The sequence below is a fragment of the Geotrypetes seraphini genome, chromosome 3 (genome assembly GCF_902459505.1).
Source record: "Geotrypetes seraphini chromosome 3, aGeoSer1.1, whole genome shotgun sequence".
Classification (NCBI taxonomy): Eukaryota; Metazoa; Chordata; class Amphibia; order Gymnophiona; family Dermophiidae; genus Geotrypetes; species Geotrypetes seraphini.
Window position 1 is genome coordinate 310,831,328 of NC_047086.1, and position 16,967 is coordinate 310,848,294.

The window sequence follows — 16,967 nt, forward strand, 5'->3', positions numbered from 1 at the left end:
TAGGTTCCACCATTGGGCCAGAGAAGCCTTAGAGAGGTATTTCCAGGAATCTAGAAGAATTTTCAGGGCTAAAGAAATGGACATCGAAAAGATATTCATCCTCTGGTGGTAAATGACAAGGAAAAGCAGAAGATTTTAATAACAACATCTGATAAGAGAGAGCTACATTGATATGGAACAAAGAGCAAATAGTATCCCATATCGATGACCAGAAAGTCTGGATGGAAGGGCAGAGAAATAATAAATGTTTAAGGGAGCCAATATCCTTGTTGCAGGTCCAGCATTCCTTAGCAAAAGTAGGATTAATCTGGTGGGATTTAACTGGGGTCCACTGGGCTCTGTGACACAGGAAGAATAAACTTTGCGTGATTGAGGCTGACCTGTATGAATGAAAAATGGATTTCAAGAAGGAAGTCCAGTCATGGTCTGAAATAAGGCAACCTATATCCTCTTCCCAATATTTTTTCACTGAAGGAGGTAGCGGATAATGTTTATCTTTAAGGAATTTATAGTATTTGGATGCTGAGTGACCTAGCGCACTGAATTGGTTGGAAAGAGTGAACAATGTGGGGAGATGATTAATAGCTGTCAGATCAAGACCAAACTTTCTTATGACTTGTAGCCATTGGTAAAATTGAGAGTCAGCCAAATTATACTTATGCTGTAACTCACTAAAAGTAAGCCAGGAACCATCAGAGTGACAGAGTGAAGCAATGTCCCAAATTTGATGGGTAAACCAAGAAGGCCAAGCAAACTGCTTTTTCTCAATTAATAATTTGGGATTCCGCCAAATAGGGCAAAAGGAGGATTGAAGCCATGGACGTTCCAGTACGCAATCTAATTCTTGAAGGACCTGGAGTGTGGTGAAAAGCAAAGGATTACATTGTTTGTTCTGTAGATGTGAAGAACCTAATGTTCTAAGGAGGGGGATAGGGTGAAGTAAAGCTATTTTGAGCCTCAGGGTATGAGAGAAGCATCTTGTTCATGTAACCATTCAGTTCTCTGTCTCAAGAGGAAGGTCTTATGGTAAATAAGATCAGGGAAACTGACACTTCCTAGCGATTTAGGAGATTTCAATTTTTGTTGTGAGATTCTGTGAGGTTTATTGTTCCATAGAAAACCGAACATCATTTTTTCCAGTTGTTTATAAAAGGAATAGGGGAACAACAAAGGGAACATTGTGAACATATATATAGTTTGTGGTACTACCATCATTTTCAAAGTATCAAGTCTCCCCCACCAAGATAATTGGAGGGAGGACCAGCTAAATAAAGCATCTTTGACGGTGGAGATAGTTTTAGCAATGATGAGCTTGGCTGTGACCTTGAGTTCCCATCAAAGGGTACTCCCAAGTATTTTATGCCTGAGGAAACCCAAGTGAATGGGTGTGATGAGAGAGTAGAAGGTAAGCAAGCGTCATTGAGAGGCATGAGCTCAGTTTTGTCCCAATTAACTTTGTACCCTGACATGGATGAGAAAAGGGAAATGAGATCAATGAGGGAAGTGAGGGATTGCTCAGGTTCAGACAGGTATAGAAGAATATCGTCAGCATAAACTGATAGTTTAAATTCAAGGACCGCAATAGTGATCCCTTTAATAGAGGTAGAGAGTCTAATACTAGCAAGGAGGGGTTCTAGAGCTAAATTAAATAATAATGGGGACAGGGCACACCCCTGATGGGTGCCCCTCTGGAGCGTGAAGGAGTCTGAGAAAGCATCGTTAACTATAATGCTTGAGAACATAAAATAAATAATTCCACTCCACCCTGTCAAAGACTTTCTCAGCATCGAGAGAAGCCACTAAGAGAGGTTAATCCCTTGACAGGGCGGAGTGGAGAATGTGACAAAACAGTCTAGTATTATCTGACCCATAACGTCCTTTCAAGAAGCCTACTTGGTCTCTTTTTTTTTTTTTTCACGTGCAGCATCTTTTTTTTTTTTTTTATTTATTCATTTTCAAGATTACATTAAGTGTTAAAATATATTCAATCACATAAACAATAAATACATCACTTAGAAATAATCATTGGCATATTTCACACATTCTTGTACCCAACCCAATCCCATCCCTCCCCTTTATATATTTAATTATCATAAAAACATGTGATAATAAAATACCCCCCTCCCTACACTTTAAATTAACAATTAATATAAGGGAACCAATTTTTAAATTAATCTTTACAATATTTCATTAATGGTTTCCACACATCCTGAAACTTTTTAAGATAACCCCGCTGTACTGCAATAAACCTTTCCATTTTATATATATGGCATAAAGAGTTCCACCAGAAGTTGTAGTTCAATCTCTTCCAATCTTTCCAGTTAAATGTGATTTGTTGAATGGCAACTCCAGTCATTATAAGTAATAATTTGTTGTTATTTGCAGAAATCTGACTTTTGGCTCTCATTTCCATACCAAATATCACAGTATCATAAGTCAATGCCACTGGGTTCTCTAATAAATTATTAATTTGGTCCCAAATTGATTTCCAAAAATTCATAATGTATGGGCAATGAAACAATAAATGATCTAAAGTTCCTGTTTCTAAATGACAATGCCAGCATCTATTAGACAAAGAACTATCTAGTTTTGGTCTCTATGGATATGAGATAACATGATATTTTCCAGTCTGTGAACTAGTATCTTAGCAAATATTTTATAGTCCAAATTCAATGAGATTGGCCTATAATTTTTAACTAATTGGACATCTCTATTAGGCTTTGGCAAAACTATGTTAGCTTCATGAAAGTGAAATAAATTATCAGGAGAGGCAACAATAGTATAATAGTAAGATAATAAATGTGGGATCAAGAAGGTAGAAAGAGTCTTGAAAAATTCTGAAGGAAGGCCTGGTGCCTTCGAGGATGCCATGGAGGAGATGGCTCTGGAGACTTTATCCGAAGAAATAGGCTGTTGAAGGGACTTCCGCTGAGATGGGAAAACAGATGGTAGATGAGCAGATTGCTGGAAATCGTAAATAGTTTGTTCCAAACAGGAGGATTCAGAAGTATATAAGGATTCATAAAAAGAGTGAAATTCTTTAAGAATATCCGGAGTGGAGGTATAAGTGAGTCCAGGAGCAGATTTGATATGAGAAATTCTGTGTTTGGTTCTTTTTCCTTTAAGGTATGAAGGAAGGAGATGTCCTGCTTTATTTAAATCAGCATAGTATGTGGCTGATTGTCGAAAAATGGATACAGAGGCAAAGGAGCTGAAGATCTCATTATATTGGAATTTAAGTTGTTGGAGAGACTTGTAGAGGGGGAATCAAATTTCTGATAAAAGTTGAGATTCCTTGGAATGGATATCCTGTTCCATACGTTGTAAATCTGTTTTCCTAGACTCGAGACGAAATGCTGTATAGCTAATGCATTCACCCCTTAGCCAGGTATATGCGTCCCATAAGATTACATAGGTAGAAACTGAGGCTTGATTCACTGAGAAGGCGGCTTGAGATTCAGTAGTGATATGTGAGATAAAATTTTTGTCATGCAGGGGCTGCCGCATGAGTGGACTGCTGGGCACAATGGACCACTGGTCTGACCCAGCAGTGGCAATTCTTATGTTCTCCAAGAATGAGGTAGATTGTTAGATGTCCAGCAGAAGGAACAAGAAATTGCCGCATGATCAGATATTGAGATGTCATGGATAGTAGCTGCAGAGGTGATATTTAAAATGTCTTTAGAGCCCAGTATATAGTCGATCCTAGAGTATGATTTGTGGGGTACAGAATAAAACGTGAAGTCTTTGACTGTGGGGTGAAGGATTCTCCATAAGTCGGACCATCCATATGTTTGCATGAGATTGGATAGAGCAGTCTAGACTCTGAGCTTAGCAGGGCGGCATGTTGAAGATCTATCAATGAAAGGATCCAATGGAAAATTGAAGTCTCCTGCAATCACAATGTGTTCAGCAGAGATTGGAAGAAGGAGGGCTCATCTGAATTGGGGGCATATATGTTCAGTAAATTAAGAGGTTTGCCATTAATAGTGCCCTCAATGTAAGATCATCTGCCCATGGGATCAAATTTGTGGGTGGAAAGTTGGAAATTAAGTGATTTTCGTATAAGGATGATGACTCCATTTTTTTCCCCACTGCCGTGGCTGCAAAGCAGTGTTTTAACCAGCCCCTGGAGAGCTTTTGCGCTTCGATTAGATTTAAATGCATTTCCTGCAAGAAACAAATATCTGCTCCCAGATGTTTGAAATAGTGAAGTATTTTCTTCCTTTTCATAGGATTAGAAATTCCCTTAACATTAAGGGAGATGATCTTTACAGTAACTATTCAGTTGATAGGAGAAGAGAGATTAATTGTACCCCAGATTGATAGTTCCATAGAGTCGATGTAGCTCAGTAGAAAATGGGTTCCACAGAAAAAGCTGATATTTATGTCCATAGAGAACCAAAGAGGAGACGTAATCAAAAAAGAAAAAGAATAAAAAAAAAAAAATCAAAAGAGGCTCCAAGACAGTATAGGGAACCGAAAACGAGAGAGAAAAATAGACAGCAAGGGAGATCCATGTTTATCGATAAAAGGAATGACCAAAAATAGGAGAGAGAACAAGAGACCTGAAATGGGGTCATGTGTGGACAAAACACATGCAGCAAGCAAAGCCCCAGCCACAATAGACAAAAATACAACTGTAAATCCATCCAGCAGAACGAGGCAGGGAAGCAAAAACGAAAGGAGCTAATTGATTTAGATCATAGCTCCTGCATTGTCGTCCAGATATTTTTGTAAATCAGCTGGTTTATCAAATTTTTTTGTGGTGTTCTTATGTTCTCATTTTAGCTGGATAAAATAATCCGTACTGAGCACTAATACTTTTCAGTTGAGGTCTCATGGAGAGAAAAGTTTTCCTCTTTTGAGCTGAGGATTTAGACAGAACTGGTACAAAAATAATTTTTTTACCGTCAACGGGTTGACTTGGTTTTCGCAGTCTGTAATATCTGCAGAGTATGTGAGTATCTCAGTAGTTTCAGAATATGGGCCTAGAATAATTAAACTGAGACGGCGAGCCAGATGGTACTCTGTGGGCCCGCTCTATTTCCAGGGTCGGAGTAAATTGAGTGTTCAAGATGGATGGTATAAGATTATGCAGTTAAGATATGATGTCTTTACCTTCACTACCTTCGTTTAGTCCGATAATATGGACATTATTACGGCGCATTCGGTTAGACATGTCATCCAACTCGCGTTGCATGAGATCCATTTTCCAAAGACCACGTTCTACCTCCAAAAATTGAGTGTCGTGGGCAGAGAGGCACTCTTCAGAAAGATCTAATCTAGCGCCGAACTGCTTGAGTTGTAGCGTGATGTTACTCAGCTCAGTTTTAATATCGGCTGTCGCAGCTAAGTTCTCCTGCATGAGCCCTTGTAAAATTTGCAGGTCATGCGAAAGTGATGCAGCTTAGAAGTGCAGGCCTTGTCCGGGGACAGGAGTTCATGTTTGGAGAGCTTCGAAGCATTATGAGCAGCGGATGAGCTGAATGGGGACAAGCCATCCATTTTAGAGGGCTTCGACACCATCAATAATGATGTTAAAGAGGTTGCTGACCTGAACACCAAAGAAATGCTGACTGGAATCTGTGCTTTAGAGAGAGGCTGGAGCAAGAGAGCAAGCAAAGCAGCCATCTTGTAGCCATTCACATGACCACCCCTCCATGGAGGCCCTGTTTTGACTAAAAATAGCCTGGGAAAACCACAGAGAATGCTCAAAAACAGATTTTAGGGGTGGGGGGATGTAGGACATGCAGGGAAACCACCCAAAACCCCATTTTTAAAGATTCCCTAAAATCTCTGATTCAAGCTGTTAGCATGCTCTCAAATAAACATATTCTGAAAGGAAAAACAGCATCTTTTTTTTTTTTTTTTAACTCACTGTGCAGAATGACAGAACTGTAAGCAGAGCTGAACACAGCTTATAGGGAGATTCTTTGCCTCAGTGAACTGGAAATCTGGATTTCAAGTCTTCTAACTGCCCTACTGGTCTGACCACCATGGCTGGAGACCTCCGCCACCATGAACACATCACACGAATGCTTGGTGGAGGAATGCAGTCTGGCTCCAATCGCGCTCCAATCGCTCCAGTCGCGCCCCCATGGAACCGCTCAGTCTATGCTACACCCAACTAACGGACAAACCTGGGGTGAGCCAGCTCTCAAGGGAAAGGTCCCGGAGGCTATCCAGGGGGCTTACTGCCGAGCATTGAACCCCCCCAGAAGCAGAAATTCTCCAACAGTCTGCGATCTCCTGCAATCAAGGACATCCCCGCAGGGAACCTCCACAGCACAAGAGAGAAACCATGACCAAAAATTACTGAAATTACTGTAAAATCACTAAAAGACACAAGCAGAAAAGATAAGCTCCTACAGCCTGGCCTGTAGGAAATTACTGGGAGCTGCAGGAGCATGTTCAGTGGTAAGCTGTGAGGGGGAAGGGTAAAAGCTTCAAATGTTTGAGGCTTCCTACAATCCCTGATGGGAGAAGGTAAATAACCCACTGGTCCCGGAATAAAGTGAGGATTGTACAAGAATAAACTATTTTCATCTCATAAGATCAAGGTTTTCATTTCTCCACTGAGCTATCTAATAATTCATATTTATAGAGCCCTAGCAGCATTAAAGGTAAAAACATACAAGGTTGGCCAGTGCAAGGCATGGTGATTAATTCCACCAGAGCTGACATAAATATTATAATCTACAACTAAGACTGAAAAACAGTGAATTGGTTCTTTTGTTTTGCATATCCCCTATTTCCAAAGCAACACTCTGCTAATAATTCAGAAGATAACCTTTAGAATCAAGTATCAGTTCATGCATAAAATCTGTTTTACTCTTTTTGGGATTTTGCCACTGTTGGAAACAGGATAGTGGATTTGACGGATCTTTGGTCTGTCCTAGGATGACACTTATATTACAGGGACAGAATACCAACCACAGCTCTTGCAGCAAAGGGACAAAGCACCTTAATGTTTTAGATATACAGGGTGAGCCAAAGGTTGGTATACAGTATTTATTCATTATTTATTTTTATTTTACAGGTATTGAATAGGTATAATACATTGTTGAACAATAATCAAGTAAAAGTACAGTGTTGGATGTGTCTGGTAGCACTTTACAAATAGTAGTAGTAGTGTCGAGGAGTAGACTAGTGGTAGAGCTGTTGCCTCAGCACCCTAAGGTTGTGGGATCAAATCCCAGTGCTGCTTCTTGTGACCCTGGGCAAGTCACCTAATCCCCCATTGCCCCAGGTACAAAATAAGTACCTGTATATATGTAACCACTTTGAATGCATAACGCACAAAAAAAGCGGTATACAAGTCCCATTCCTTATTCCCCCTAGTAGTAAAAGTGAAATGATGTAACTGATACAAAAACTTCACATGAATTTTATTTGTGACACCTGTAAAATACAAGGGAGGTGCTAAAAAGTTCTCAGCCCAACCAACTTTCTAAATTCTAAGGACCGGATTCTGTATAGTACCTATGCCTGCCCAAAATAAACCCGATTCTGTAACTGACGTCTATGTTACAGACGCCGGTTACAGAATCTGCCGCGATAAGTATAGTGGCCACGGCTGCCAGTTCCCACCTCCGCACGATCGCGGCAGGAGGGAGCCCAACCCCTCCTGCCTGAAGACCGCCAACCCCCCCACGTGGATCGTGGCAGGAGGGAGCTCAACCCCTCCTACCTAAAGACCGCTCACCCCTCACGAAGATCACCGGCAGAAGGATGCCCAATCTTTCCTGCCGGTCTCCCCCAACGAAACCTCCCACCCCTCCCCAAACACCGGCAGCCTACAATCGGGATGCAGTTTATAGAATCCATGCCTAAGTAACTGTCACTGTAGCTGAAAAGAGTGTTATTTTATTTTGCAAAGTGCCAATTTGTAGAATCGTAATGCTATGTTTTTGACATTGTTTCAGATCATTGACTTATCCGTGTCAATTAAAAGTGTGAAATTTTCAAGTGTGGAACTCTGAGCCATCATGAAGCTCCTATTCCTGCAGAAGAAAACTCCAAAGGAAATCCATGAATTCATAATGCAATGAGTGGAAAATGCCCATCATACTCCACAGTGAAGAAGTGGTGTGCAAACTTTCAGCATGGAGATTTCAAGACCGAAGATACAGCAAGGCCTGGGAGACCTCAAACAGTGTCAACTCCTGAAATTGCTGACCATGTCCATGATCTGATTTTGGCAGATTGGTGAATATTGGCTGGAACAATTGCCGAGATACTACAAATATCCAGGTGTATAATCCACAAGCAGTTGGGTATGCAGAAGCTGTCACCCAAGAGGGTGCTCAAATGTTTGAATGCTGATGAGAAACATCGAGTGGACACTTCCCAAGTTGATTTTGCAGCATTTTCAGCGCGCTGGTGCCAATGTTTTGGAATGACCTGTTACTGCTGATGAAACATGGTTACACCACTATGATCCTGAGACAAAACAACAGCCCATGCAATGGGAGCACTCAGGTTCTCCAAGACCAAGGAAATTCAAGACCCAACAGTCAGCAGGAAAGGTCATGGCCACAGTGTTTTGGGATCAGGAAGGTGTTGTAATGACTAGCTTTCAAGAGGCCAAACAGTTAATGCAAAATACTACTGTAACTTGCTATGCCAATTATAGGAGGGACTAAAAGAAAAAAGGAGAGGGAAGCTGCAGAAATGAGATCTCTTTTTGCAAGACAATGCATCTGCTCACAAGGCTGGCAAAACGATGGATGTTTTGATGCAGTTGGGGTTTCAGTGCATACACCATCCACCCCACTCACCAAATCTTGCTCCATCTGACTATTTTCTGTTTCTAAACCTTAAAAGAATTTGAAAGGGTGACAATTTGAGTGATTCAGAGGTGATTGCAGCAGCAGAGCAGTATTTTCAGTGACCAGACAAGAGTATTTTTTGGAAGGGTTAAATAAACTTCATGCATGATGTGCTAAATGTTTTGAACTTAGGGGTGAATATGTGGAATGACTTGTAAGTTTCATGGCTCCACGTCATTCCTTTCTTGATTGGGCTGAGAACTTTTCAGCACCCCTTCATAAAAAGAAACAATCAATAAATACTTTATACCTACTTTTGGCTCACTCTGTGTAACAGATCTTCTTGTTGGAACATAAGTTTGACAATTATCGGTTCCACTCTCCCCCCATCAAATGCAGGCTCCCCGTTTGCTTCTATAGGATGCTTCCTTCTTGGCTTTTTGGGGGTAATAATGAGACCCTGTTTAATAATGTGATCCCACTTGGGTTTACCCAGGCCCACTTAAAATCTGTGGACATTACAACTATGTCCAAAAACAGGATTAAGGGGGAGGGGTAGCTATAATATAAATAAACAAAATGTATTAAAGGCATAATACACAATTTTTATCGTTTAATGCATGTTTACTGATAATTCATTAGTGTAAATTATTGTGAGATGCACATCTGGAATTATTTTTCCTACCTGGAAGCACTGGATTTCAAATGTGGCCCAATGCTGCCGGGGCACCAGTGGTAGAAATAGAACAGTGCTCCCCATACTCCTTGTAGGTCCCCATCCAAAAAGTCTACAACTGTTAATCTCTGATAGACTAGGGGATCCAGTTAGGCATGATCCTCAGTTGTTTCGACACTTGCTGGCTCCAAAATGGTCCTGGTGATCCCTAGTGGTAGTCAATTAGTACTATTAGTGCTAAGGTTCAAGTTACCAGAAAAGCAAAGGGCAGTTTGACCACTAGTAGTACTGCACCATTTTGGATTCAGTGCTGGCAAGAGCAGAGCAACTGTGGATCATCGCTCCTGCCCCTGACTCATAGCATCAAGGACTGATAGAGTAAGCCCTGGGGAGGGAAACCTAAAGGGAAGGGGGTGTAGCACTGTTCTATTTGTACAGCTTTGGCCTCTTTAAGGCACACTCCTTGGAAGCATCAGTCCGTGCATTAGTAGCCCCATGTTCTCAGGAAGCTGAATAAAGAAAGCAGTTTGAAAGGCTGATCACAAGTTTTGTTAATTATTTACCTATGATCTTGAGTTCCTGTAAGCTGGAGATTCCCATAGTGAACTAAGCTGTGGTAAAATGCTGTATTTTATTTCAGCTTAGTTAAATACCACCAGATTTCTTAAAAACAAGTAGTAAATAGTCTGTTAGAAAAAAACATTTTTTGGAGAGTGAAGGGAAACAAGATTTAAATGAGAAAATTTTGCTTTTAAGGAATCACTAACACTAAAAATCAAACTTTTTGTTTGTCTACATCAGGGGTAGGGAACTCTGGTCCTCGAGAACCATATTCCAGTCGGGTTTTCAGGATTTCCCCAATAAATATGCATTGAAAGCAGTGCATGCAAATAGATCTCATGCATATTCATTGAGGAAATCCTGAAAACCTGACTGGAATAGGGCTCTCGAGTACCGGAGTTCCCTACCCCTTGTCTACAAACTAGGAAACATGCTGCCAGTGCTGGTACAAGGAACAAAGGATAACAGTCTATGAAAAAGGCGGCCCCTTTCAAAAGCAGAGTATTCATACTTCTTTCTCATATTCAGAAGCAAGGTATTATAGAAAGTAAATCTCAAAACCAGGAGCAACATGTCTCAAGGAGCTAGTAACAAACCCTGGACAGGGTAGGTTGAATGCCTTCTTGGAAGTCAGACAACAAATGGCTCACACTATGGAAATAATAGAATCACTGAACTGGAGTGTTCAGGAAGGTGAGGATAACCAGGTGACATGTTTCACCATAGCATGTGTGTTATCGAAAAACATTTAAAATTTTCTGTTACGTGTGTACTGATCCTGTAGCTCATTTTGATCCTGCAGCATGTGTTATTGATCCTGAAAACTTCTGTGTACATATCCTTGTAACCCGTTCTGAGCTCCTGGGGAGGACGGGCTATAAAACTAATTAATTAAATGAATAAACAAACAAAGGTCACCTAGCTTGCATTTCAAGTGCCAGATTGATGCATTTCACTGTTACTCGATTATTCAGTTTTTTTGGGGTTTTGCCTTCTTGCTTCTGTATGCTAGTTGCACTTTTTTAATGACTTCTTGTTTTATCCTAATTTGTAAATCATTTTGAATGGAGTTTGTTTCACAAAAGTTTATTTATAAATGACAGAGCACGCTGCCTACATTTAAAGGTGAACTGGCTATTCATCTGAAATTAAAATTTTATTATAAAACTAGCTCTTTAAGCCAGTTACATTAACGGGTGCTAGAGACGCTTCCTCCCTTTTCCCTTGCATTTCCCTTTGCACGGTCTCCCTCGTGATCAGGACGGGGTGGAGGGGGCTGCCGGCCGGGGCCGGCGGAGAGGAGCTAGGCGACTGGAGAAGTAGCAGCAGTCGCTGCCGATCGCAGCCTCCGTGCTACCTGGATTTGACATCAGAGGAGGGGCGGGACCGCGGCGGAGGAAACAGCCTGAAGCAAGCAAATATCGCTGGCATCGCGCGATCTTGCTGCAGGCTGTTTCCCCAGGGAAATGAAGCGGGGAGGCCGGGGGAATGAGCAGTGCTTCGTGGTGGTGGTGGTGAGGCCGAGTGGTCCTTTGAGGTAGTGGGGGGGGGGGGGGCAGCAGGCCTTCAGGGTGGGGCGGGCAGGCAGACCTTGTGGAGGGGGGGACAGGCCTTCATGGAGAACAGGCAGGCAAGCCTTCAAAGGGGGGACAAGCCTTCGGGGGGGGACAGGCAGGCCTTTGGGGGGGTGACAGGCCATCGGGGGGGGGGGCCAGGCCTTCGGGGGGGAAACAGACCTTCAAGGGGGACAGGCCTTCAAGGGAGGGCACAGGCCTTCAAGGGGGGACAGGCCTTCGGGGAGGTGCAGGCCTTCAAGGGGGGGCAGGCCTTCGAGGGGGTGCAGGCCTTCAAAGGGGGGACAGGCCTTCAAGGGGGGCAGGCAGGCAGGCCTTCAAGGGGGGGACAGGCCTTCGAGAGGGGTGTAGGCCTTCGGGGGGATGCAGGCCTTCAAGGGGGGGGACAGGCCTTCAGCGGGGGCAGGCCTTCAAGGGGGGGACAGGCCTTCGAGGGGGTGTAGGCCTTTGGGGGGGGGTGCAGGCCTTCGGGAGGGTGCAGGACTTCAAGGGGAGCAGGTAGGCAGGCCTTCAAGGGGGGGACAGGCCTTCAGGGGTGGGATGCAGACCTTTAAGGGGGGGACAGGCCTTCAGGGGAGGGGGGCCCTTGTGTAGAAGTACACGGAGGGAAGGGGGAGGGGTTCAAAGAGACGTGCATATGCCGGACTTTGGGTGGGAAGAAATAATGGGTCTGAAAATAGAGAGAGAGAGAGATGATGGACATGGGTTTTACGGAGGGAAGGAACAGAAAGGGAGAGAAGTTGGACACAAGGGATGGTGTGGGGTGGGGGGGGATAGAGATACTGGTTAGGAGGGTAGTTGGGAAAAGAAAGGGAGAGATGGTGGGCCCTGGGGTGGTGGGGAAGGAGGGAGAGCTGCTGGATGAAAGGGTAGTTAAGAAAAGGTGGATCTGTGGAGGGAGACAAAAAAAGGAAAGATGCCAGACATCCGGGGTAGGGAAGGGAAACGGAAGGGGAGGACAGAAATGGCAGATGGATGATTAGCATGGAGAAAGAAGAAAGAAGGAGACCCTGGCAAGCAAGTTATCAGAAGACAACCAGAGCCTTGGACCAACAAGATTTGAAAAATAACCAGACAACAAAAAGGTAGAAAAACTAATTTTATTTTCTGTTTTGTGATTACAATATGTCAGATTTGAAATGTGTATCCTGTCAGAGCTGGTGTTAGACCGCAACGTGAGCTAGGATTTAACAGAGAGAGGAAAAGTCCTTTTTGTTTCTTTATTTTATTTACACCACAGCGCCAGTGTGGTTAGGAGAAGCCAAAGGAGGGTGAAAAAGCTATAAAATAAACCCACCAGGATGTTTGAAAAAAACACCCAATTGGGCAGGAAAATCGAATCGATAAACCAATTCAATAGGCTGAATCGAATCGAATTTTTTTTTCCTGAATCTGGCAGCACTAGTTTGCGCTACTGTCTTAGACTTTAGGACCTGGGATTGGGGAGAGATGGCATCCTCAGTACTTTATAATGCAAGTGAAATGAGGATTTGGTCAGATTTTTGAAGGGTCTGCACTCTGCAGAAGAAAAATATTGTATAGGCCGGGGACATGAGACAGCAGGAAATGGGAACTTTTCTTCCTTCTATTTTTGTGAATGGAAAGGCTGAGGATGTCAGAGAGTTCAGTTAAAATATGTGCTTTATAAGAAAATATAATGTGTTTTATAAAGTTTATAGCATTGCTGGCCTACCCGGTGAGGTGTTCCTAGTGGTGGTGGTGGCAGCGTGTCAATGTGTTGAGAGGAAGAGGTGATCTGGGAAATTCTGCTGAGCAAACTCCGGGCCCATTTCCACCCCCCAGTTAGTCCACTCCACTCAACTGGTTCACACACTGAGTGGGTCTTTGGGTGTTGTTCCTGGGTAGTTGTTTTGGGATCTCTTCCAGTGGTTTGTCAGTATCTCCTTCTGGTCCAAGGAAGGAAACTTTGTTAACCTTAGCACTGACCTATAGAATATGTTTGTAACAGCGCTGCTTGTGTGGCATTAGTCTATGTAGTGATTGAAAGAAAAAAACATACCTTTGCACATTTTTGCACTATATGGTGGGTGTATGAGGAGATTCACATTTCCTGCACAGCTAAGTCCGTGTGAAGTTACCTTGTGCTGTATTTGACATCTAGCAAAGTCTCTGTTTGGAAGGAAAGATCTCAGCTTAAAAATGAAGTGGCCAGAAGTTATGGTAAAAGCAGATAGCGTAGCTGGTTTTAAGAAAGGTTTGGACAAATTCCTGGTGGAAAAGTCCATAGTCTGTTATTAAGACATGGGGGAAACATCTGCTTGCCCTGGATCGGTAGCATGGAATGTTGCTACTCTTTGGGTTTTGACCAGGTACTAGTGACCTGGATTGGCTTCCATGAGAATGGGTTACTGGGCATGATGGACCATTGGTCTGACCCAGTTAGGCTATTCTTATGTTATGTTCTCATCTGTAGGGGCCTTTGTTTTCACTTCTTATTTTAATGTATTTTTTTTCTGAGAACTTATCAGTGTTTTTTATAATGGGAACAAAAATGGAAGAGAATTAATGTGTGTGGGGAATGGGGGGGTAACTAATTTTTTCAGCTAAATAATTCAATCCACCTCAACCAGACATAGGAGAACTCGCGCACCATTCACACACCCTCCAACCAAAAACGTCAAAAGAAAAAAACAGTTCGACAACCTCCTAGCCATTCGAGCTGCAACACTCGACCCCCAACTCTACAGCCTATTGACCTCGACCACAAACTACAAAACCTTCAAAAAAGAAATAAAAACCCTTATATTCAAAAAACACATAAAACCGAACTAACACAATCAGAACTGTCCCAAGCATCACCTGCAACTACTCCATAGGTACTTCTGATGTTATGACAATTCAGACATAATTTATGTTATGTTATGGTATGTTTGGAATACTGGTTACATATATGAGGTTCAATAAAAGAAAATTTTCACTGCCTGTTTCTATTATGACCATTTATTCAGTTTCATGGTTATTACAAAAAATATTTTTTTACATGGGGGGGGGTGTCAAAAAATTATGGGCCCCGGGTGCCACATACCCTAGGTACGCCACTGAGTAAGACATGTTTATGGGAATACATTTTGCTTAACAGTGCTGTAAACACACTCTCCATGTTATGAAAATGGCCTAAAACCTGACTGTTTAAGACTTAGCACCAGAGATTTCTCCTATGTCCTTTCTGCTCATGACATCATATAACTGCCAATAACTGACAGTTATCTGATGAAGTTACAACCAGGTGGCAAAGTAAAATGAGCAATTCATTCTTACCTGGAAACTACACAGAAGCCAAACACTTACTACCAACACTTAAGACACAAAAAAATTTGAATAATAGGCAATCCCTTCTATTACATAAAGACCCTGTCGGAGAGTGCTGCAATTTAAATCTACAGTATATTATACAGTCAAACCTCGGTTTACGAGTGCACCGGTTTGCAAGTGTTTTGCAAGACGAGCAAAATATTCTCGCAAATTTTGATTCGCAAACCGAGCATTGACTTGATTTGCGAGTCCCCCCGCCCACTAACCAGCATCGCCCCCCCCCACCCGCAAACCCTGCCCCCCGTGAACCGGCATTGCCCCCCCCTCGCAAACTGGCTCCCCCCCGCCTCCCCAAACTGAAAGCTTACCCCCCAATATGGCACCGGCACGCAGCACCAACTCACAGGAGATGCCGGTGCCCAAAGATCGTGCCTTTCCTTCGACTGGGTCTTGAGCATCTGCGCATGCTCAAGGCCTTCTGGCTCTCATTCTCTCCGAGAATCTCGGAGAGAGGCGGGAGCCAGAAGGCCTTGAACATGCGCAAATACTCAAGGCCCAGTTGAAGGAAAGGCATGATCTTTGGGCACCGGCACCTCCTGTGAGTTGGTGCTGCATGCCAGTGCCACATTGGGGGTAAGCTTTCAGTTTGGGCGGGCGGGGATGCCGGTTCGCGGGGGAGGGGAGATGTGGAAACGCACCAGTGGCCTCGGGGATGGGAGGGTATTTTGGGGATGTGGTGGGGGGGAGTAGGAATGGGAGGTGGAACGAATCAAGCGAGTTTCCCTTACTTTCTATGGGGAAACTCACTTTGATATACGAGTAAATTGGTTTATGAGCATGCTTCTGGAACAAATTATGCTCGTAAACCAAGGTTCCACTGTACTTTAATTAGTATTTTATCACACAAGTTCAATGCTCTGTTCTCACAGTTCTAATTGTGACTTCCTCCTATTTGCTACAAACATATTTCACTATGCTAGAGGGCACAAGTGATGAGTACAAGCACTCTTCAGAAAGAAAGTTGCAGATGAAGACACAAAGGAATGTCATTCAAGCCACGTCTGGAGAAATGTGATCACCCTTCTCTGGAAAAAGGCCAAAGTATTTTACAGATATTACTTACCCTACTTTACCAGGCATATAGAGGAGCAGAGGGACCACAGGAGAATCATCACAGCCATAGATAATGAACCCCATTTCATGTAGTCTTTGCCTGAAGTATTTTGTGTTTTCTGCCAGCTGTTTTACCCTTTCTATGCCTGAAAATAGGAAAAGGGTTGTGTTAACTTGAAGATGCACTTCATGCCATCTTAATATTTTTAAAAATTTTGAATTGTTTTAAATTAATATAAGCCGTTCTCTGTAGATCTTCTTTGGAAAGTAAGATTTTAGCACAAAGCTTTTTCCTTGTTATCTAAAGAGCTCTAGAGATCTGGGTTTAGCTATGACCTTGTTTGGATTCCAGTGTAGCATTGTACCCAGAATCATACCCTTCCTTGATAGTCAGAGGATATTGGGAACATAAGATGAGCAATTTTGTCATATTGAGTGCATTTAGATTAGACAACTTTACTAACAAACAGCAAGCTTGACAAACTGTATTAGACTTAGGGCCTGTTTTAAAAAGCCGCGCTAGCGGCTACAGTGCGGTAACGGCCCCGAAGCCCATAGAGATTTAAAGGGCTTTGGGGCCGTTGCCGCACGGCAGCCACTAGCACTGCTTTGTAAAACAGGTCCTTAGTAATCTGAGGATATACAAGTCCTAAACCCAGCTAAAAATAACTTAAATAAAAATTCCACAATTAAAAACAGGGTAAGAAAAATTACAAGTTCAATGCACCATATGTATTTGAATATAAACAGATTTTGGGGGCAAAAAATGGGGGTCTGGGCTTATATTCAAGTTTCTCCCTCCTGAACCTAGTGTTGGCCTTTCCCCAGGTCTACCTTAAATCATGATGTTTCAACTGGAAAGGGAGTGATACCTCCCTCCCCCGAGGTGAAGTGCTGAGTTTTCTTCCAGACGTCAGCTGGTTGTGCAATCATCGTGCACCCCCTGTAAATTCCCATGGCAATCTTGAAAGACTGCTGTGAGGTTTGGCAGTCTCG

At 42.8% G+C, this 16,967-nt stretch overlaps 1 protein-coding gene across 1 annotated transcript in view; it reads right to left on the minus strand.

Moving 5' to 3' along the window:
• The window catches only part of LOC117358113 (serine palmitoyltransferase 3-like), a 227,082-nt gene that overhangs the window by 23,478 nt on the left and 186,637 nt on the right, over positions 1 to 16,967 (minus strand). Inside the window, exon 10 of the mRNA XM_033939643.1 lies at positions 15,982 to 16,117. Coding sequence (XP_033795534.1) covers positions 15,982 to 16,117 — 136 coding nt within the window. The remainder of the gene's footprint in view (positions 1 to 15,981; positions 16,118 to 16,967) is intronic.